The 21,704-nt window shown below is 42.1% G+C and overlaps 1 protein-coding gene across 3 annotated transcripts in view; it reads left to right on the top strand.

Annotated features, from left to right (window-relative positions):
• slco2b1.S (solute carrier organic anion transporter family member 2B1 S homeolog) overlaps positions 1–21,704 on the top strand; it is a 53,289-nt gene that overhangs the window by 14,219 nt on the left and 17,366 nt on the right. For all 3 annotated transcript variants that reach the window (XM_018250456.2, XM_041584654.1, XM_018250457.2), the window contains 5 exons: positions 5,176–5,279; positions 14,497–14,634; positions 17,105–17,267; positions 18,919–19,140; positions 20,284–20,382. In XM_018250456.2, the coding sequence (XP_018105945.1) occupies positions 5,176–5,279; positions 14,497–14,634; positions 17,105–17,267; positions 18,919–19,140; positions 20,284–20,382 (726 nt within the window). The remainder of the gene's footprint in view (positions 1–5,175; positions 5,280–14,496; positions 14,635–17,104; positions 17,268–18,918; positions 19,141–20,283; positions 20,383–21,704) is intronic.

Genomic DNA, 21,704 nt, shown 5'->3' with positions numbered 1-21,704 from the left:
ACAGAACATTCTGTCCCAGTGGCTGCACAGATCCTATCTGATCCCCATTGTAAGCAGCAGTCCTGTCCTGCTTTATGGCAGCTGAGATTCTAGCTATCTGTATAACAGAACATTCTGTCCCAGTGGCTGCACAGATCCTATCTGATCCCCATTGTAAGCAGCAGTCCTGTCCTGCTTTATGGCAGCTGAGATTCTAGCTATCTGTATAAAAGAACATTCTGTCCCAGTGGCTGCACAGATCCTATCTGATCCCCATTGTAAGCAGCAGTCCTGTCCTGCTTTATGGCAGCTGAGATTTTATCTATCTGTATAACAGAACATTCTGTCCCAGTGGCTGCACAGATCCTATCTGATCCCCATTGTAAGCAGCAGTCCTGTCCTGCTTTATGGCAGCTGAGATTCTAGCTATCTGTATAACAGAACATTCAGTCCCAGTGGCTGCACAGATCCCATCTGATCCCCATTGTAAGCAACAGTCCTGTCCTGCTTTATGGCAGCTGAGATTCTAGCTATCTGTATAACAGAACATTCTGTCCCAGTGGCTGCACAGATCCTATCTGATCCCCATTGTAAGCAGCAGTCCTGTCCTGCTTTATGGCAGCTGAGATTCTAGCTATCTGTATAACAGAACATTCTGTCCCAGTGGCTGCACAGATCCTATCTGATCCCCATTGTAAGCAGCAGTCCTGTCCTGCTTTATGGCAGCTGAGATTCTAGCTATCTGTATAAAAGAACATTCTGTCCCAGTGGCTGCACAGATCCGCAGTTAATAAAACTAAGAGTATAAAGTCCAGTAGCAAAAGTACAGTGACTATTGGCTGTATGATGCTGCAGTACATTCAGGTTCAGCTGAATGAGAGCTTTATATTTAAAAGAAAGGGTTTATATATATATATATTAATAGGTGTTACAACACTTTAAATAATAATTTCCATCACAAGAGAATGACCTTTCTGGCCTTATATAAAGACTCGTTCCATTTCCATAATCCAATCCAACTGAATGATTGTACATTTCCATACAAGCTGCAAACAGTTGAACTAATATATATATATATATTCTCATCATTCTTTGGGACATACATTATTAATTAGTGCCACAGGATCATCTGAGCATTTTCCAAACAACCTGCGCCACTTTGCAGAAGCCACAATTAATTCAGAGCATTTTATTACTGGACTTTTTGAGTTTTCTTAAAGAAACATTTTGTTCTCTTGGCCTCCACCCATTGCACAAGATCCGGGAATAGAAGTTCCGCTGTGGCCTGAGCAATTTGCTTGTATCTTCCATGTTCATCCCTGGTGGATCTGCTAATGGATTAGATGGGGTATAACACAGGCAGGTGGCAGTATGGGAAACTCACACTTTTGTTGTGAAATGAGAATTTTTTACTTAGATGATTGCTATGATTCATTTAATTGGGAGCCACCTTTAGCAGTGATGCGGTCTACCAGCACTTGGAATATATAGATATCTTGTCCAACAGTCACTGTCTTTCCTAACTGTCACATTCTTGTCCTTCCCTAACCATATAGCTCACTTGCCTCTTAACACCATCTTGTCCAACTGTCACCATACTTTTTTACTGTCTCCATCATAGCCTGCTGTACTGTATCTTGACCCACTGTCTTCATTTTGTCTTACTGTCTCCATCTTGTTCTACAGTCACCATCTTGCCTTAGTAACCCCATATTGCCCTACTGTCTCCATTTGGTCCTACTGTCTCATATTGGCCTACTTTCTCCACCTTGAACTATTGTCATTATCTCTTTCTACTGTCAATGGCTTACTGTACTGTCTCCATCTTTCTTACTGTTTCCATCTTGCCCAACTGTCTCCATCTTTCTTACTGTCTCCATCTTGCCTTCGAGTCTGCATGTTACCTTGCTGTCTTATTCTTGTTCTTCTCTAACCATTTAGCCCTATTGTCTCATTTTGCCCTGTTGGCACCATCTTGTCCTACAGTCACCATTTTGTTTTGCTATCTCCATCTTCCTTGCTGTCTACTCTCTCTCAATATTATCTTACTGCCTCAATTTTGTTCTACTGTCTCAATCTTGTCTAACTGTCTTACTACTGTATCTATCTTATATTTTTTCCATTTTGCCCTCCTATCTACATCTTGTCCTACTGTCTCCACCTTGTATTTCTTTATCTTGCCCTACAGTCTATACAGTATGTTGCCTTGATGTCTTATTCTTGTTCTTCTCTAACCAAATAACCCCATTGTCTCATCTTCTCCTGTTGATACCATCTTATTCCTGCAGTCACTATTTTGTTTTACTATCTCCATCTTACCCTGCTGTTTACTCTCTCTCTCTTTCTCTCTCTCTCTCTCTCTCTCTCTCTCTCTCTCTCTCTCTCTCAATCTTCTCCTACTGTCTCCATCTGGTCTTACTATATCAATCTTGCACTACAATTGTCTTATTCTTCTCCAACCATATAGTCAATTTGTTTTTAATCATATATGATATCACCCTATGATGACACATCTTGTCCTACAGTGACCTGTGATTCATCTTACATCTTACCCTACTATGTACTGTCTTTAATCTTGTTTTACTGCATACTTTCTCCCCTGAATGATACCCACTATAGTTAGTTTGTCTTTTGTATAAACACATGGGAACATTCAGCATGCACCAATGTGTCACATGAGGACTGATAAAAGTATGGAAGACATATTTCCCAAATGAAAGTCAAACAATATGGTTATTGATTGGATTAAATGAAACAAGATCAGACTATAAGAAACCCCCAAGGTAGAAAACTGGGATGATATTTTTTTATCTTGGCCGAGGCAGAGTAAAGGTGGTCATACATGTACAGATTTTTTGTGCGATATTCGTTGTGTGGTCGAGCCAACCGATATCAGCAAAAGATGGAAAATTTTGACCTACAAAGGTGCCCAAACATGGACCAGGATTTACTGCTGAATCATTACAAGGTTTTCCTGTAACATTTTTACTGGCTAACCCGGTGCAGCAACTTTACCTGCAATTACCACTGAATCGACAAATAGAGAAATAATTCTCGTGATTCTACCTGTATGTCTGACGATTAAGCTCTTATTGTTTGTTGTGAAAACTTAAACTAACAATCTTTACTGTGACCAACGACTGTTACATGAAAGTCCACCTTAAGTTGCCACATTTAACTACATAAATCTTTATAATTTGATCTAATTGGATCATAAAGTGATATTTGTACCTAGATCTGGAAACATCAGAAACTCCAGAAACTTTCATAGTAAGACTTTCAGAACAACTGGACTTTGATCCTTTCAGTACAAACTGTTTCTTGAATCACAAGCCAAGAGGCCGCTCTCATGCTCCATATAAACAGCTTCATTCTCTGCCTGAGCCTTTATTGTGCCGTAAATCTGACACCAACCGGAGTTTTATGATGAAACCCTGGCCAGGGTCAATATTTCACTGGTGATAAAACTGAGGTACAGGCGTAAAACACTTTCTGCTGCCAGATAATAATTTCCCTGTTTCCAAACAGAATAATGTGTGTGAGAGACTTGATAATCAATAGAACCGCTCAGTGTTGAGATTTACACAACTTCATTGTTTGATAAGAAACAATTCAGGAAAGCACCTTAGGGCCCAGTCCTTTATCTGCGTTCTAGATAAACTCCCACCTGGGCTACTGTAGAGGCTTAAGGGTAAGGCCACACTGGGCGTTTTGGGGAGATTTGGTCGCCTGGCGACTAATCGCCTCGTCTTTGCGGCGACCAATCTCCCCAAAAGCCTTCCCTAACACTGCGCCAGCTGAAATGAAAAAAACGCCGGTGCTAACCACACGCGGCGATTCATTTTCTGAAGTCGCCTGAAGTTTCAGCTTTGGGCGACTTCGGAAAACGAATTGCTGCATGTGATTAGAGCCGGCGTTTTTTCATTTTAGCCAGTTCAGGGAAGGCGTTTGGGGAGATTGGTCACCGCAAAGACGAGGCGATTAATCGCCAGGCGACCAAATCTCCCCAAAACGCCCAGTGTGGCCTTACCCTAAAGTAGCAATATCTCACCTTCTTGGGGTGAGTGTTTATTTGTGCCCTGGGTACCCCTGTAACTATAGCAGGGTGACACCCCAATGTTTCTATATATCTGTAACCTTGTTATGAGCTAAGGGGGCCCAGTCTGAAGGTCAGTTAGGGGGAGATTTGGGTGAGTATTTGTACCCTGGGTACCCCTGGAACTATAGCAGGGTGACTGTTACCCCAATGTTTCTATATATCTGTAACCTTGTTATGAGCTAAGGGGGCCCAGTCTGAAGGTCAGTTAGGGGGAGATTTGGGGTGAGTGCTTATTTGTACCCTGGGTACCCCTGGAACTATAGCAGGGTGACTGTTACCCCAATGTTTCTATATATCTATAACCTTGTTATAAGCTAAAGGGGCCCAGTCTGAAGGTCAGTTAGGGGGAGATTTGGGGTGAGTGTTTATTTGTACCCTGGGTACCCCTGGAACTATATCAGGGTGACTGTTACCCCAATGTTTCTATATACTGTAACCTTGTTATGAGCTAAGGGGCCCAGTCTGAAGGTCAGTTAGGGGGAGATTTGGGGTGAGTGCTTATTTGTGCCCTGGGTACCCCTGGAACTATAGCAGGGTGACACCCCAATGTTTCTATATATCTGTAACCTTGTTATGAGCTAAGGGGGCCCAGTCTAAAGGTCAGTTAGGGGGAGATTTGGGGTGAGTGTTTATTTGTACCCTGGGTACCCCTGGAACTATAGCAGGGTGACACCCCAATGTTTCTATATATCTGTAACCTTGTTATGAGCTAAGGGAGCCCAGTCTGAAGGTCAGTTAGGGGGAGATTTGGGGTGAGTGCTTATTTGTGCCCTGGGTACCCCTGGAACTATAGCAGGGTGACTGTTACCCCAATGTTTCTATATATCTGTAACCTTGTTATGAGCTAAGGGGGCCCAGTCTGAAGGTCAGTTAGGGGGAGATTTGGGGTGAGTGCTTATTTGTACCCTGGGTACACCTGGAACTATAGCAAGGTGACTGTTACCCCAATGTTTCTATATATCTATAACCTTGTTATGAGCTAAGGGGGCCCAGTCTGAAGGTCAGTTAGGGGGAGATTTGGGGTGAGTGCTTATTTGTACCCTGGGTACCCCTGGAACTATATCAGAGTGTCTAATCTTCTATTCCTCTTCTCATAGGGATATACAGAGAGATCACCATGACCGCAACAAGTGCAGACAATAAACGTGAGGGTCCAAATCAGAAATCTGCTCGCTGCTGTCATCCATTCAATAACATTAAGGTAAGAACAATCAAATGTGTTAGCAAAGGATAAAAAAAAGGCTTTGCACTCGGACCACACAGGCACATAAATAAATATTGATACTGTATATACATAGAGATAGTAAAAACATTACAATATCAACTCTACATATTCTTCATGGGTCTCCCTGATTTCTGTAAAGGGGCTTGGACAGAGTGGGCACTTCCTATCACTTCCTGTTTCAAAGAACTTCAAAAGGGGCTGATAAAACCAATACCAGTCCACTGAGAACCCCCTGATAATGAGCCAATCTGATTCTGTTACATGGAGAAGCGAGGGGTTTGTCACGTTGATTCAGAGCTCATTATAAATACAAAGATGAGCACTTTGCATCAGTTCGTGCAGATTACACTAAAGCTTTATAAATAAACCATAATTGTTTTTACACCAACATTTAATTCTTGCTTAAGGCAAAGCATTTTTTCTGCAGCTTTATAAATATGCCCCAGGGGAAACCTTTCGAGATGCGTCTGAGTCACATTAATATTAAATTATGTCTGTTGGGTCTGAGCAAATACAATCACAGTCATTTTAGAAATCTGTATGTAAATATTATTTCCCTGGGAACGAGAGCGAGTGACTCAACACTGTTTTGTACTCAGCGGGGCTATAAAAAAACATAACTCTATTCAAGGGCAATATCATAAAGAAATGTTCTTGAACCTGTGCACCTTGACTATAGTGCTGAAATCTCTTAGAAAAATATTGTTTCTTGGTTTAAAGGACCAGTGACTTTTAAAAGAAAAATAAATCCCGTTCAAAAATTGTGAGAAGGTTTTCTTTGGATCTCTAGATAGAATTTTCCATTCTCTTTGTATTCTGAAGCATGGGGTTGGAATATTATTCTTGTTGCTCAACTGCTGACACTGATTGTGATTTGCTATTGAGTTTTATATAATTTAATGCAGGAAAGGTGTTTAACCTGATGCAAGAGGTTGAGCTTATAGACATTTGGGTCAACTAGAGGGCTTCCCTTCCATGAAATAGCATTTCAGAATACAGGGAAAAGGCTCCACGATGATCAGGGCAGTATAAATGGTTGTATTGTTTGCTCATACCTGACCTCTAAGACAGTAGCCAATTTCTATTTAGAGAGGGACAGTTGAGATGGAGCCTGTACCTGGTCAGGGGTTGGGTTACTCTTGAAGGTTCTTCATTGCTACAATATAGGGCTCATTTATCACTCAATGTTCATTATAGGGTACTGAGGATGAACCACTGTGGAGTAGTTTGCCCAGGATGGTTAGTTGGTAGTTGGTCTTAAGCAGTAGGACTAATGCAGGGGTCGCCAACCTTTTTTTTACCCCCGAACCACACTCAAATGTAAAAACTGTTGACGAGCCACACAAGGAAGAAAAAATTCTTTGCCAAATGACTAAGCCCCACGTGGACTGCTAGCCTGTATGAGACATAAACCTGTGCCATTATACCTCCAAACTTGAATTTAAGTCAGAAGTTTCAAAGCAGGCATTTACTATGAGGCCACACTGGGAGTAACATCAGTGGGAGTGAAGAGCAACATGTTACTCATGAGCCACTGGTTGGGGAATTGCTGCTGTAATGGGTTGTACATTGGGCATTAGGTGGACGGTGAGAAGTTCTCCATGGGTGGAGAGTGTCAGAAAGAGCCACAGGAATTCTTTGCTGTGAAATTACCAGGGTGTGTCTGATTGGAGTTAATATGTTAAGAAAGTTTGCAGAGTCTTTTTAAACTCTGCTTCTTATAATAAATAAACCTTAACATTTCATAATACTCTCAATTCAGTTCCATTCACGCATGGGATCTCAACCTGCAGAACTGGTTAGGGCACTGAAGTTCACTGGAATCCAGTGCAATGGAATCCAATATTTGTGCTTGTACCGTGGCGATGATCAAACCATTGACCAATACAATACATATTTTTGTGGATGATAACGCCATAATGTCCATTTGTAGGTAGATATTTCATATATTTCCAAATATGCCTGAATATTGGGGTTATTATAGATGGCACAGTTAAACATTACTATGTCCACTGCTCAAAATATCAGTATAATTGTCTATAACCATAATGCACCCAAGAGTAATGAAATGAAGGCTCTCTGCAATTATTATAGTTATTGCTGTTTATTTTTCTTCTCATTATTATTAGGGATGAGTGATTTTTGGACTTTTTTGATTTATGCTCCCCTATGAGGTCCAATATTTATCAACTATTGAGCCATAAACCCAAGAATATGTAGGGCAGCAGCAAAATGTTTTCACCCTAGATCTCACCATAAATGACCTTCAAGTTGAGTTTCACATCTAGGAGAGCAAAAATGCTATTGTAAATGCTACTCCTAGCTTTTCTTAAGGCTGGGACACCCAACCTCTGCTCCTAACCCCTCAAACACAGTTTGAGAACCACTTATTGTATTCCTAAATATAAGATGTAACCATGTCTTGACTGAGATTTAAAAAAGGCCCTGGCAGAGAGAAAAAACACCCACTGACTCTAATGCATTTTGTGCATGACAAATAAATTACTCAAAGGATCGCTTCATACATACATCTTCTTCTCAAGTCAATTTTGACTCCTGTTGACCATACGGATAGAATTTCTCCAGAATTTCCTTGTTCTTCTTGCAGGTTCCATCCATTCCTCTTTTTGTCTTCCTCCTTTTTCTTTAACTCTTTTGATCCTCCTTGTCTCTTCCAGTGAACTGGGTCTTCTCATATGTCCAAGACGAGACAGTTTCAGTCTGACCATTGTGCTTCAAGTGGAAGGTCAGGTTTGATCTAGTCAAAGATTGTTTCCATGCCAACCATAGTACTTGCAAAAAGTCTTTGACACTCAAATGTTCAAGGGCATTAAAACTTTATATGTCCTTCTTCTCCATCACCTAGACAGTCTTATTGCTTCTTATTCGTACTATTATTCCTGAGATTCTTGCCTGAGCTCTGTAAAATTATGAATTAACCAAGACGCAACTAAAAACGAAAATAAAATGTAGGAGAAGGAGTTTTAAACTTTGTATCCAAAGGATATTTAATCACCAGTGGGTTATAAAAAAATCAAATTGCAGAATTACTTGTGACTCTTAGTGATGGGATTTCCCGTTAAATTCGCAAAACGGCAATTTGATGCGCATTAAAGGCAATGGGTGCCTTTAATTGTTGTCGGGGTCAGAATTGTCGCCGGCAAATCAAAAATCAAAAAAAAATCAAAAATCAATATCAAAAATGTCGGCGTCAAAAAATTTTTGTCTGTGAATTTTTGCTCCAATTTCGCGAAACGCAGAGAGTTCGCCACAAATTCGCGTCTGGCGAATAAATTCACCCATCACTAGTAACTCTTTATGTTTGTGTGTAAAAACAGAATAAATATTGATTTGGGACCAGTCTAATTACAAATTTAACAAACCCAGATGAGAAACATAAGAGCAATATTAAAGATGTTCGTCAAAGGCAAGCTCAGAATATTTATGAGGAGATACAGATACTGTATACTTGTGGAGGAGATGTGCAAGTTATTGGACTGAAAACATTTTTTGTATGTAGGAAACTAAAAGGTACTGGGTGAAAGGATGTGCCACTGGCTTAAAGGGGAGGTTCCCCTCTAATTAATTTTTAGTATGTTATAAAATGGCTGATTCTCTGCAACTTTTCAGTTGGTCTTCATTCATTATTTTTTTTATAGGTTTTGAATTATTTGCCTTCTCCTTCTGACTCTTTCTTGGTACTAAGACAGATTGGGCTGATTCAGTTTTATAATGATCCAAGGACAAAATCTTAATAGACCTGTTGGGAGAGGACGGTATCGGTAGCTTGATGGGATTTTGATGGAACCTGCCCAACATATATCTGGCTGTGTTTTTGTCCCCATACCCAATACACTGCCAAAATGGTCTGGAGTTGCCCAGGCAGCATATGTATGGCTATCCTAAGTCATGCAGGGTGGCCCACCTTTATAGAGGTAGTTTATGTAGAGCTCCAGGCATGGGTGCTGGGTGGAGGAGCTGGTTATGGTGTTGAACCATGTGGTATCACTCAAGAAACTTTGACACTGTTGTTTTTGTCAGAAAATCTTTTCCCATTACTCAAACAGTAAGAACATGTTTGGCCACTAAAGCTGACAGGTTCATCAAGTGCTCAGGGCCTTAAAGGCAGCAGAATGATTAATAGCATTTGTTACCTTTCTGACCTACAGCCCATGTTGTATTGGTTTAAAAAACAGTAAAGATATATTCTTGTGTAATGTTTTTGGACCCCAAAAACTTACGTTTATGGCTTGCTCCAGAGTAACATGGGCTACATTCCAAACTCATTAATTTTATTGATGAACCCTTAAATATCATGGAGACTCTGTATGTTTGGTTCAATGTCCAGGAACAAAGCTCAGCAGCAACAGGGCACTCAAAAAAGAACTTGATTCCAGTAGGCAGACTCCTTCAACTGTTGAGGCTGTAATCTCAAGCATACCACAGGCAATAAGCTGTACCTTTAGACTAAGCACTTAGGCCACTAGGACTCCTTGGTAGAGCTTCAGATCTCTCACTCTGTAAAGGAGGCTGAAATTAAAAAATAATGCAATTTGTTCAGTTCCAGCGATAATTATTCTGTTTGAAAAGCTTTTCACTATTTCTAAATCACCGAAAGTTCAAGTTGCCTTGAAAAATCAATAGTTGCCTAGTGCAATCGAATTGCTTAAATTATGACATGTTCTGCCCCATGGCCTCCTTGGTAGAGCTTCAGATCTCTCACTCTGTAAAGAGATTTTTGGACTTTTTTGGTTTTTATGTATGTAGGGCAGCAGCAAAAATGGGTTCACCCCAGATCTCAACCTAAATGACCTTCACATTGAGTTTCACTTTATATCTAAACGAGCAAAAAATGTGTTTATACCCAATGCTAATTCCAGCTGGTCTTAAGGCTGGAACATCTGCTACTGGCTTCTCAAACACAGTACGAGAACCACTAATTATATTCCTAAATACGTGTTGTAAATATGTCTGGACTGAGATTTAAATGAGGCACTAGCATTTCAAGTAGCCAAATGCCCAAACATCCCAACACCATCCCAAAGGGACCTAATATAAAGCACCAATGTACTGTATGGCTGTTCACTAACTTCTCTAACTGCCAGTTTTAAGATTGCCAGTTGGGGCCTGTATGTAGGCTTGGGTCAGACTAATTCTCCACTATAGGATGCCCTGCCCTGACTTGCCACACCACTTTCTACCTTCTGTGATGGGTCTTTTTTAAGACACTTGGGGTACTGGAACACAGTGAGATTTGGCTCCTCCAGGCCGTGTCAGCAGCTTATTAGTCTATGTATGGGGGGCCTTCCCAACAGATTGTCCATCTGTATCTACTGTAGCTGAAAATTGTCCAGATATCTGTACTGAGCAAGTCACGACTGTTTCGGCCTCCTGAAAGGGTTTGCATAGGCCTGAGCCAGGGGCCAAAGGATGATTCTGATTTGGTCTTGTAAGTCAGATCTGCACATTTGGAAACCTCCCGGCATAACCTAACGGTCACAAATGATGTAGAGATGGATAAATCCACTGTTTTGGCAAAGCCATCAAAGGAGTTCAGTTCCAGCGATAATTATTCTGTTTGCAAAGCTTTTCACTCTGTTGTATTTAGACATAAAGGGGCAAATTCACTAACAATCGTAGTTTCGCCAGGCGCAACTTCGCAGCGCTTCGCCGCACTTCGCCACACTTCGCCAGCGCTTCGCAAATTCACTAATATCCGAAGTTGCGCACAGGGGTAGCGTAAGGTTGCGAAGTTGCGCTAGCGTTGATTCGCTAAGTAAAGCAAAGTTACGCTAGCGAAGGCTAATTTGCATAGGGCGCCAAATTCAAATTTCAATGTAGGAATACGTATCAGCACTACAAATGGCTAGAAAACCTTCAATTCATCAAATAAAATTTTTATTTTGCCCTACACATGTGCCCACTGTCTAGGTAAGTTGCCATGAGTCAGGAAATGTAGGGGGGAAGGAGGGGAGCCCCAAAAATTTTTTCGATCTTTTTCAGCCTATCACCCGTAATGTAGAAAACACGCCAGCGTTTTTTGGGACTTAGAAAAATTTTTGACTTTTTTTGAAACAATCCCTATCTACTCTATTGCACTTCGCCAGGTCTGAGGTGGCGAAGGAAGTCTAGCGTAAAAGGTAGCGTTCAGTACACTGCGCGCGTTAGTGAATTTGCGTAGTTACGTCGCTAGCGAAACTTCGCCAGGCGTAAGGGTGCAAAGTAACACTAGCGAAACTACGCCAGCGTTCGTTAGTGAATTTGCGCAGTAACGAAAATGACAAACGCTAGCAAAGTAACGCTAGCGTTCGGCGCTTCGGCGCTTAGTGAATTTGCCCCAAAGAATGTGGCAATTAGAATTTAATGTCCATAGACATATAATGAACAAGAGGAAATTTGAGGGGTTCCTCATTTAATGTTTTTTTTGCCTTCACTAATTGAATTATACCATGGGACACATACAAATAGTGTGAGGGGTAAGTGGGTGGGTCTGTAAGAAGTAGTTTATAGCAGTTGTTGCTCATATTGTGGGACATATTATGGAAAGATGTGTTTGGGTGGAGCCCATTTAATACAATAGTGTCACTCCTAAATAACCTGAATTTGGAACCCCCAAAAGGGCTCCTTCCAATCCTCAGACCAAAGCGGCATCAGAAGCAGCATCATGGGGCCAGGGGACAGAAATAGGGGTATCATGTAGCATCGGACATTGGCTGGAAGCTCATTAGAGGAGTGAACCGTATCGAGAAGCCAAATCTAGAATTACATCACGTTGGTTCTATTCTTTCCAACCCTTTGTTATCCAGATACCGGCACATCCCTACTCAGAGTCTCCTGACTGGTAGAATATGCTGAGCCAATAGGTACTTGTTTCCTGGCTAATTGGTTTATTGGGATGTTGATTTTGGGTTCTGCTGTGGCTTATTGGCCAAGTCCCTAGGGGTGGATACTGAGGGCAGAATGGGGTGTCACCAGGGCTGGAACTAGGGGTAGGCAGAGCCTAGGGCATAACAATGAGAGGGGGGGCTGAGGAGGTAACTCTTGATGAGTCTTCTTCTTACCCCAAGTCACAACTCTCTTGCCCCCACTGCCGCTCATCTCTGCTTCTCACTGCACTCTCTACTCTAGGGCACCTTGTGTACACTACATAAATTATATATATTGATAATAAATACATTTGTGCTGCAAAAAGACCCATTCAGGAAGGTTTACATTATTTTTCCTGTGCTTGTTTTCCATTCCTGTGTGTTTTGCTCACTCCTGAGCAACTGAAATGCAGAGCCATGTCCAAAATGCGTTTCCAAACATTTCCAAACTGCACCAATCATTGCATGGACATACAGGTCGCTTATTTGTAACTTGTTGGTTTTCCTGTTGCTCCTCTATGGGCACAAATTGGGGGAATCACTGCGTAACTTGTCGGTGCGATATAAATAAATGATGATGATGATCAGCAGATGATTTCAGAATTTGATTTGTTTGGTGTGAGCCATTGGCACAACGTGCTAGGGGGACCCTGAAAGTATCCACAGGTCCAGGCTGGCAGTAATTCTAGGGCATTACACATGTATGTCTATGTAAGAGTTGCACAAACCACATCCAACCAGAACCAACTGGTATTTCAACTCTCATGAATTGGCACATTTCTGTGTCATCATCATTAGCAAAATGTCTTCATTTCCAAGTGACAGGTCCTCGTCCGTGTAACAAACTCTACACACGCGCTGGTGTTAGACACCACAGACCCTTCCCCAACACAAATTCCACTTCAGTTCTATGAAAGGAAAGGCTGACGGGCGACATTCCTCAGATATCGTGCAGAGTTGAACACGAACGGTCGCAATGAAAACAAATTCTGCGCTTTCCTTGGGAATAAAGTGTGTTTAAGACTTTGCTAGAGACAGACTTGTGTATTGCCCATAACTCTCTGGTGTGTTGGGTCATTTAGTACAAGAGGTGCCACAGACAACCCCAGTAAAGGCCAGAAATACTCTGTTTAGGGGAACTGAAAACGCCAAAGGGAGAAGCAGACCCTGCGGCTGCAAAGGGGCCCAGGAGGTATAGGGGGTACCAAATCAACATATATTGGAATACAAAGGACAACCTCAGTATATGGTAGGGACCCTAGAATTTATTTGCTGTGGGCCCTATAATATCTAGTTACACCACTGTCCAAAGCCTTAAAGTTAAGTTAAAGGAAACTAACCCCTAAAAACTAATGTGGATAAAAATACCATATTTGATATAGTGAACTTATTGCACGAGGCTAAAGTTTGAGCTTGTCAATAGCAGCAATGATCCAGGACTTCAAACTTGTCACAGGGGGTCACCATCTTGGAAAGTGTCTGTGACACTCACATGCTCAGTGGGCTCTGATTGGCTGTTGAGAAGCTAAGCTTAGGGCTCGTCACTAATTATCCAGCAGAAAATGAGCTTCCCTGGCTGTAATATAAGCTGATGCTACAGGTTTGCTGATTATTCAATTCTGATGCAGGGGGTCCAGGGTGCAATTGTGCTTTCTGCGCTAGAAGAGCCATATTTTTGAAAAATTAATTTGTCATTACCAATTAAGGGGTGTAAGTCCCAGTGAGACTGGCAAGCAAACTCTCTGCAGTCAGAGCCAATAGGAAACAAGTAGATGTGGTGCAAAGAAAGGCGCAGAGATGTGATGGTGCAATGGAGGGTGCAGAGAGGTGATGGTGCAGGTGCCAACTATGCTGATTTGAGTAGGATCAGAGATGGGGGTGTCGGAGGCATCTGGGTGAATTGGGGGTTGTTTTCCTCCATTTAGATCAATATAATGTCTTATTTTAGCCTTAGCTACTATGTAACTGTATCCAGGGTCAGAATGAGATCCACTCCCTGCCCAAATCTACCACAGTTGCCTCTGACCCCCCCATCTGCCCTGGTCACCGAAAGAAACAAGGTACGAATGTGCGATGGGGGGAGGCAGGTTGTGACAGGGGCGGGGGGCCCTTGAGACAGCAGCCCCAGTGGGCCCCAGGCCGCCCAGTTCAACCTTGGCTGTAGCAGGTAATGCTGGGAGTTGTTTCGAAGGAGTTCAAGGGCCAATCCCTGGGCTCACTTGATCTATTGTGAGACACTGGGGAAGGGAATTACAGCTGGAGGGCCCCCAGTTGTAGAATATTGTAAAAGACAAGGAATTGTAAGAAATCTATTGTTTGTCCCTCAGGTGTTTGTGCTGTGCCACGGCTTCCTCCAGCTCTCCCAGCTCCTGCTCTCGGGGTACCTGCGCAGCTCCATCTCCACCATTGAGAAACGATTCGGCATCTCCAGCCAGACTTCCGGAATTCTCTCTTCCTTTAATGAGGTACAATTGGGAATGTTCAGCGGTGCTTCCAGGGCTTCCTATTGTCTGGCCTTAATATTTACTCAGCCCCCCGCAATGTCCATGTTGGGGATGTCGTGTTGGTACAAGTGAAACAATATGGTGGAAGCTCCCCACAAAAACAATATTAATAACGACTTTTTTGTCAGTAACTGAACTGCACTTCCCCCCGAGGGACGTAACTAGAGGCGGGCCCAGGAGGTATAGGGGCCCCATGAGACCCTTATTCATATCAAATCCACTATTTTGGATTCGGCTGAACCCCCGTATCCTTTGCGAAAGTTTCGGCTGAATACCGGACCAAATCCTAATTTGCATATGCAAATTAGGATTTGGTTCAGCTGGGCAGAAGGATTCAACTGAATCCAAATCCTGCTGAAAATGGTCGAATCCCTAATTCATATACAATTTCAATAAATATTGGTAAAAAAAAATTCAACCTCTAAACATTTTGGGGACCTGAAAAATGATTTTCTGTGGGGCCCAGTGATATCGAGTTACTCCATTGTCTGGTGCAATTACAGCCCCTGTTTATTGTGTGTGAGGTTGTACAGTCTGACTGCTGCACTGTTGTCTCTGCGGGATTAAAGGGGTGGTTCACCTTTAAAGGGATCCTGTCATCGGAAAACATGTTTTTTTCAAAATGAATCAGTTAATAGTGCTACTCCAGCAGAATTCTGCACTGAAATCCATTTCTCAAAAGAGCAAACAGATTTTTTTATATTCAATTTTGAAATCTGACATGGGGCTAGACATATTGTCAATTTCCCAGCTGCCCCTGGTCATGTGACTTGTGCCTGCACTTTAGGAAAGAAATGCTTTCTGGCAGGCTGCTGTTTTTCCTTCTCAATGTAACTGAATGTGTCTCAGTGGGACATGGGTTTTTACTATTGAGTGTTGTTCTTAGATCTACCAGGCAGCTGTTATCTTGTGTTAGGGAGCTGCTATCTGGTTACCTTCCCATTGTTCTTTTGTTTGGCTGCTGGGGGGGAAAAGGGAGGGGGTGATATCACTCCAACTTGCAGTACAGCAGTAAATAGAGACTGAAGTTTATCAGAGCACACAAGTCACATGACTTGGGGCAGCTGGGAAACTGACAATATGTCTAGCCCCATGTCAGATTTCAAAATTGAATATAAAAAAATCTGTTTGCTCTTTTGAGAAATGGATTTCAGTGCAGAATTCCACTGGAGTAGCACTATTAACTTCTGCAGTTTGAAACAAACATGTTTTCTGATGACAGTATCCCTTTAAGTTAATGTTACAAAATGGCATTTCAATTGCTCTTCATTATTTATTTTTTATAGTTTTTTTTTTAACTATTTGCATTCTTCTTCTGACTCTTTTCAGCTTTCAAATGGGGGTCGCTGACCCCATCTAAAAACCAAATGCTCTGTAAGGCTACAAATGTATTGTTATTGCTACTTTTTATTCCTCATCTTTCTATTCAGGTCTCTCCTATTCATATTCCAGTTATTCCAATCAGTGCATGGTTGCTAGGGGAATTTGGACCCCTAGCAACCAGATGGCTGAACTTACAAACTGGAGAGCTGCTGAATAAAAAGCTAAATAACTCAAAAACCGCAAATAATAAAAAATAAAAACCAATTGCAAATTATCTCAGAATATCCCTCTCTACATCATACTAACAGTTAATTTAAAGGTGAACGACCCCCTTTAACTGCAGGTGGCAGGTAGGAAGCAGAGCAGGCAGTGGCAAACTGACATTGCAGGTGGCACTTGTATGGTTAATGACTGGCAGAGACAAGGGCACACATGAGATTCCATCCCAGGAGGAGCTGGGGTTCCTGCAGGAAACTAGAGGCAATAATGGATAGAAAAAGTAGGCCAAGGATAAACAGACTGTCATAAGAACTAGAGAATATGAATCTATTGGGAGTTACAAACCCTTCCCATACGCTCAGTTATTTTATATCAGCTGGAACAGCACAAGGGGAGAACCAGCCCAGGGCAAGAAATGCTGAGGATTTTCCACTGGAACAGAAATAGAGGCTTTCCCTGCATTACACACAATTCAGCAAGTGTATTGGCCCAAATCCGCTCAGTGGAACTGCACCTTTAAATTAACTGTTAGTATAATGTAGAGAGGGATATTCTGAGATAATTTGCAATTGGTTTTCATTTTTTATTATTTGTAGTTTCTGAATTATTTAGCTTTTTATTCAGCAGCTCTCCAATTTGTCATTTCAGCCATCTGGTTGCTAGGGTCCAAATTCACCTAGCAACCCTTTATTGGTGTGAATAAGAGACTGGAATATGAATAGGAGAGGCCTGAATACATTTGTAGCCTTACAGAGCATTTGTTTTCAGATGGGGTCAGAAGAAGAAGGCAAATAATTCAAAAACTATAAAAAATAAAAAGCTAAAGGCCAATTGAAGAGTAGCTGGGAAGTAATATGCTGTAACACTTGCCCTTTGTTTCTCCCTGCAGATCGGCAACACTGTACTGATCGTGTTTGTCAGTTACTTCGGGAGTCGGGTGCACAGGCCCCGGTTCATCGGCGTCGGAGCTCTGATCGTGTGCGCGGCCGGATTTCTCATGTCTCTGCCGCACTTTATCATGGGAGCTTATGAGTACGACAAGTCTGTGGCAAGTACGTCGCTTTGTGGCAAGTGCAGGAAATGCGAGCGCAACATTGTATCACTGCAGCAAGTGTTGGACAATGCTGGGAAACCTTAAATTTAATGGGTTGTGTAAAGCACTATGTTTACCTGGGGTAGCCACCCATAGCAACCAATCAGCAGGTAGAATTTACTGGTCTCCTGTTTAAAGGATAAAAAAACCTTTAAAACAAGTGAATGAAATATTGATGAGGGGTGTATTCTAAGCACTTTTATAATTTACATTCATTATTTATTTTGTTTTAATTCCAAGATATTAAAGGAATACTGTCATGGGAAAAACATTTTTTTTCAAAATGCATCAGTTAATAGTGCTGCTCCAGCAGATTTCTGCATTTCTCAAAAGAGTAAACAGATTTTTTTTATATTCAGTTTTGAAATCTGACATGGGGCTAGACATATTGTCAATTTCCCAGCTGCCCCAAGTCATGTGACTTGTGCTCTGATAAACTTCAATCACTCTTTACTGCTGTACTGCAAGTTGGACTGATATCACCCCCTCCCTTCCCCCCCCCCAGCAGCCAAACAACAGAACAATGGGAAGGTAACCAGATAGCAGCTCCCTAACACAAGATAACAGCTGCCTGGTAGATCTAAGAACAACACTCAATAGTAAAAACCCATGTCCCACTGAGACACATTCAGTTACATTGAGAAGGAAAAACAGCAGCCTGCCAGAAAGCATTTCTCTCCTAAAGTGCAGGCACAAGTCACATGACCAGGGGCAGCTGGGAAATTGACTAAATGTCTAGCCCATGTCAGATTTTAAAATTGAATATAAAAAAATCTGTTTGCTCTTTTGAGAAATGGATTTCAGTGCAGAAATCTGCTGGTGCAGCACTATTAACTGATGCGTTTTGAAAAAAAAAAATTCCCATGACAGTATCCCTTTAAGGGATACATGTGCTGTTAATTTGAATGAATTTAGTTACAACAGCGCCACCTGCTGGTCATTTTCCCACCAGTCTGACCAGCAAGTAGTCAAGGAAGTTGTCAGGAGAAAGAAAGAGGCTGATGTTCTTCTGCTTAGGAATAAAATTAGAAACCTTTCTCACATCTTTCCTAAGCAGAAGAACATCAGCCTCTTTCTTTCTCCTGACAACTTCCTTGACTACTTGCTGGTCAGACTGGTGGGAAACTGACCAGCAGGTGGCGCTGTTGTAACATCAGATGAAGAACATCAGAGCAGCCTCTTTCTCCTGACAAAGAAAGAGATTCTCAAACCTGCAATGGTCAATCCCCAACCAGCCTGAACAAGCCAAGTAGTCATTTGAGGGTCTCTAAACTTCTGAATGAGCAGAGTCAGCGGCCAATGACAGCCCTCGTATGGGCAGATTAAGTGTCATAACAAAGAATCTCTCCCCATGTGACCTTCATCACTCCTGATTTGATAACAATTATTTAAAGGGGATATTCGCCCAAGCTCTGTTTTTCTGTATAATGAAAGAATTTGTAAGTTTAAGCAATTGTCACTGGTATATGATTTACATATTATTTAATGAACTGGCTTCAGCTACATCATTTCACTAGTCACATAATTCAGTGCAGAGAATATAAACAAGCAAAGTCAGTTCCATCCATAAAGTCATTTGCTGATTGGCAGCTGTTTTTTTTTATTCCCAGGTCTTTACAGCAACGTCACTGATATTTGTCAGCCCAACGGACCAATCAGAAGCCTTGCCAATGACCAATGTGTGGAGAGTGTCCAGAAGGAGAATAAGAATGTTCTGTTTATTCTGTTCCTGGGGCAGATTCTGCTCGGCATCGGCAGTGTCCCCATCCAGCCATTCGGCATTTCCTACATCGACGACTTCGCCAGTAAAAGAAACTCTCCCCTTTATATCGGTAAGAAGCAAAACTGCTGCAGAACCTCGTCTGAGGCTGCGGACCCAATGCTGCCCCCCTGCACCCCTGTACTGGACTAGGCGGTGGGGTTGGGTTATTAAAGGACCTCAGAAAAAATCAAAAGAAACTGGACAAATAATAGGAAAAGAGATTGGGATTTGGGAGATGCAGGAACTGGATCGTACCATGTACAGTACAGAGGCTTTGTAGGGGTTCCCTGATATAGTGAAGGTGGAACAGGGGGAGCAGACAGTAACATGTCAACAATATCACTTCCTGGACACAATGGGGTGATATTATATCATAAGCATTTAATAATCATTATTTGTTATAATAAATCATTATAGTTCATTCCCCTGGTGTTTGTACCTAAGAGACAGCACCCAGCTCCCTACATATCACCCTACTTCCACTAACAGGGATCTCATTATTGTAGTGACACTTTGCTGTTTGTCCAGACTGAGTAATGACACTGCAGCCTTTCCCTGGGTCCGACTCAAACACACACACTCATTCACACACTCACTGACACACTCACTGACACACACTTACACACACACACTCACTGACACACACACACACACACTCACTGACACACACTTACACACACACTTACACACTCACTGACACACACTTACATACACAAACACACACTCACACACTAACACTCATACACTCTCACACTGACACACACAAACACACACACTCACACACACAGACTAACACTCACACAAACACTCATACATTCAACAAACACTCACACTAACACACACACACTCACCCACACAACCACACACTCACAAACAGACACGTACACTCACACTAACACACTCACACTAACACACTCACACAGACTAACACACACACTCACTAAAAACACACACATTCACACTCACACACACAAACACACAGACTCACACACACACACACACTCACAAACAAACACACACTCACACTAACACACATACACTCACAAACTCACACAGAGGGCTCAGTGCCCTGGCTGAAATTATATGCATTTCCAGTTTTTTTATTTGAACCTCTGCTTGGTTGCCAGGGGCATCGACCTTAGCAACACGATAGCAAATGTAAATAAATGAAAAGGCCTGTGCAGACTGATTGAGAAAGTTGTCCTTGTTGCAGGGATCCTGTTTGCCGTGACCGTGATGGGCCCAGGAGTGGCGTTTATTCTGGGATCTGCCATGTTGCGCTTCTATGTTGACATTGACAAGCTCTCTGCCGGTGAGTCTGACCCTGTGAACTTTCCACTTGAGCAGCGCAGCTTTATGTGCCCTGAGCTTCTCACGCAACACAAACAGCATCACAGCGGGGCCCCTGAACTGCAGCCATCCTGCGGATAAACCTACCTGCTGGGGGCTCCCGGCTCACGGCTATTATTAGCCCAGCGAGGAGTCAGGGGCCACACAGGCTGCCGACCTTCCCTGTTATATAACCAGCCGCTTGGCTTCGACAGGGAATTCTCCGGAAAATAAAACATCAAATTGTAACAAGATTAGAGCACGTCTTGCCCCCCCCCCTTGGGCCCAATATTAAATTAGTAACCCCCTATTTACTACTCCTGCACTCAGGCTGGTTTATTGGGGTTAATGAATAGAACACATGGCCTTTAAAAAGACCAGGGGCAAAATGGCACCCACCCAGGACAATTACACTTAAAGGGGTAGTTCACCTTAAGTTAACGTTTAATATGTTAAAAAATTGCCAATTCTAAGCAACTTTTCGATTGGTCTTCATATTCAAACTAAATGATCATTTAAAGCTGGACAACCCCTTTAACCGTTAGTATGATACAGAGAGTGATATTCTGAGATCATTTGCAATTGGTTTTGCTTTTTATTATTTGTGGGGGGTTTTTTTTTTAGTTATTTTGCTTTCTTTCCAACATCTTTCCAGTTTGCATTTACAAAAATATGGTTGCTAGGGTCCACATTGCCCTAGCAACCATGCACTGATATGAATAAGAGACTGGACTATGAATAGGAGAGGCCTGAATAGAAAGTAATAAAAAAGTAGCAGTAACAATACATTTGTAGCCTTACAGAACATTTGTTTTTTTTAGATGGGGTCGGTGACCCCCATTGGAAAACTGGAAAGGGTCAGAAGAAGAAGGCAAATGGTTTAAAAGCTACCAAAATTAAATAATGAAGACCAATTGAAAAGTTTCTTAGAATTGGCCATTCTATAACATATTAATAGTTAACTTAAAGGTGAACCACCCCTTTAATTATAAAATGGCCCTTTTTTGGCCAAGCCACAGGCAAACAGTGAAAGGCCAGACAAGAGGTTCTTGTTGCTTCCAGTACTGAGCCCGACAAGGACAGAGCCCAATGCCCATGGTAGCCGTGCCCTTGTCTCCATTCCCCGAGGCTCATACACCGTAACCTCTATGGGCTGTAGCTTGTTACACTCCTATAGCTCCCAGCTCTCCTCTGATTGGCTCCAGCGCCCACCCATATTTCCCCCATCAAAGTAACATTTTTATTACTAGTGACACTGCCATTGTGTGTTGGCATTTAAAGGGTTAAGTACATCTTATAAAAAAA

The sequence above is a fragment of the Xenopus laevis genome, chromosome 2S, assembly GCF_017654675.1.
Source record: "Xenopus laevis strain J_2021 chromosome 2S, Xenopus_laevis_v10.1, whole genome shotgun sequence".
In the NCBI taxonomy this organism is placed as follows: Eukaryota; Metazoa; Chordata; class Amphibia; order Anura; family Pipidae; genus Xenopus; species Xenopus laevis.
This window is presented reverse-complemented; position numbering and strand designations above follow the sequence as displayed.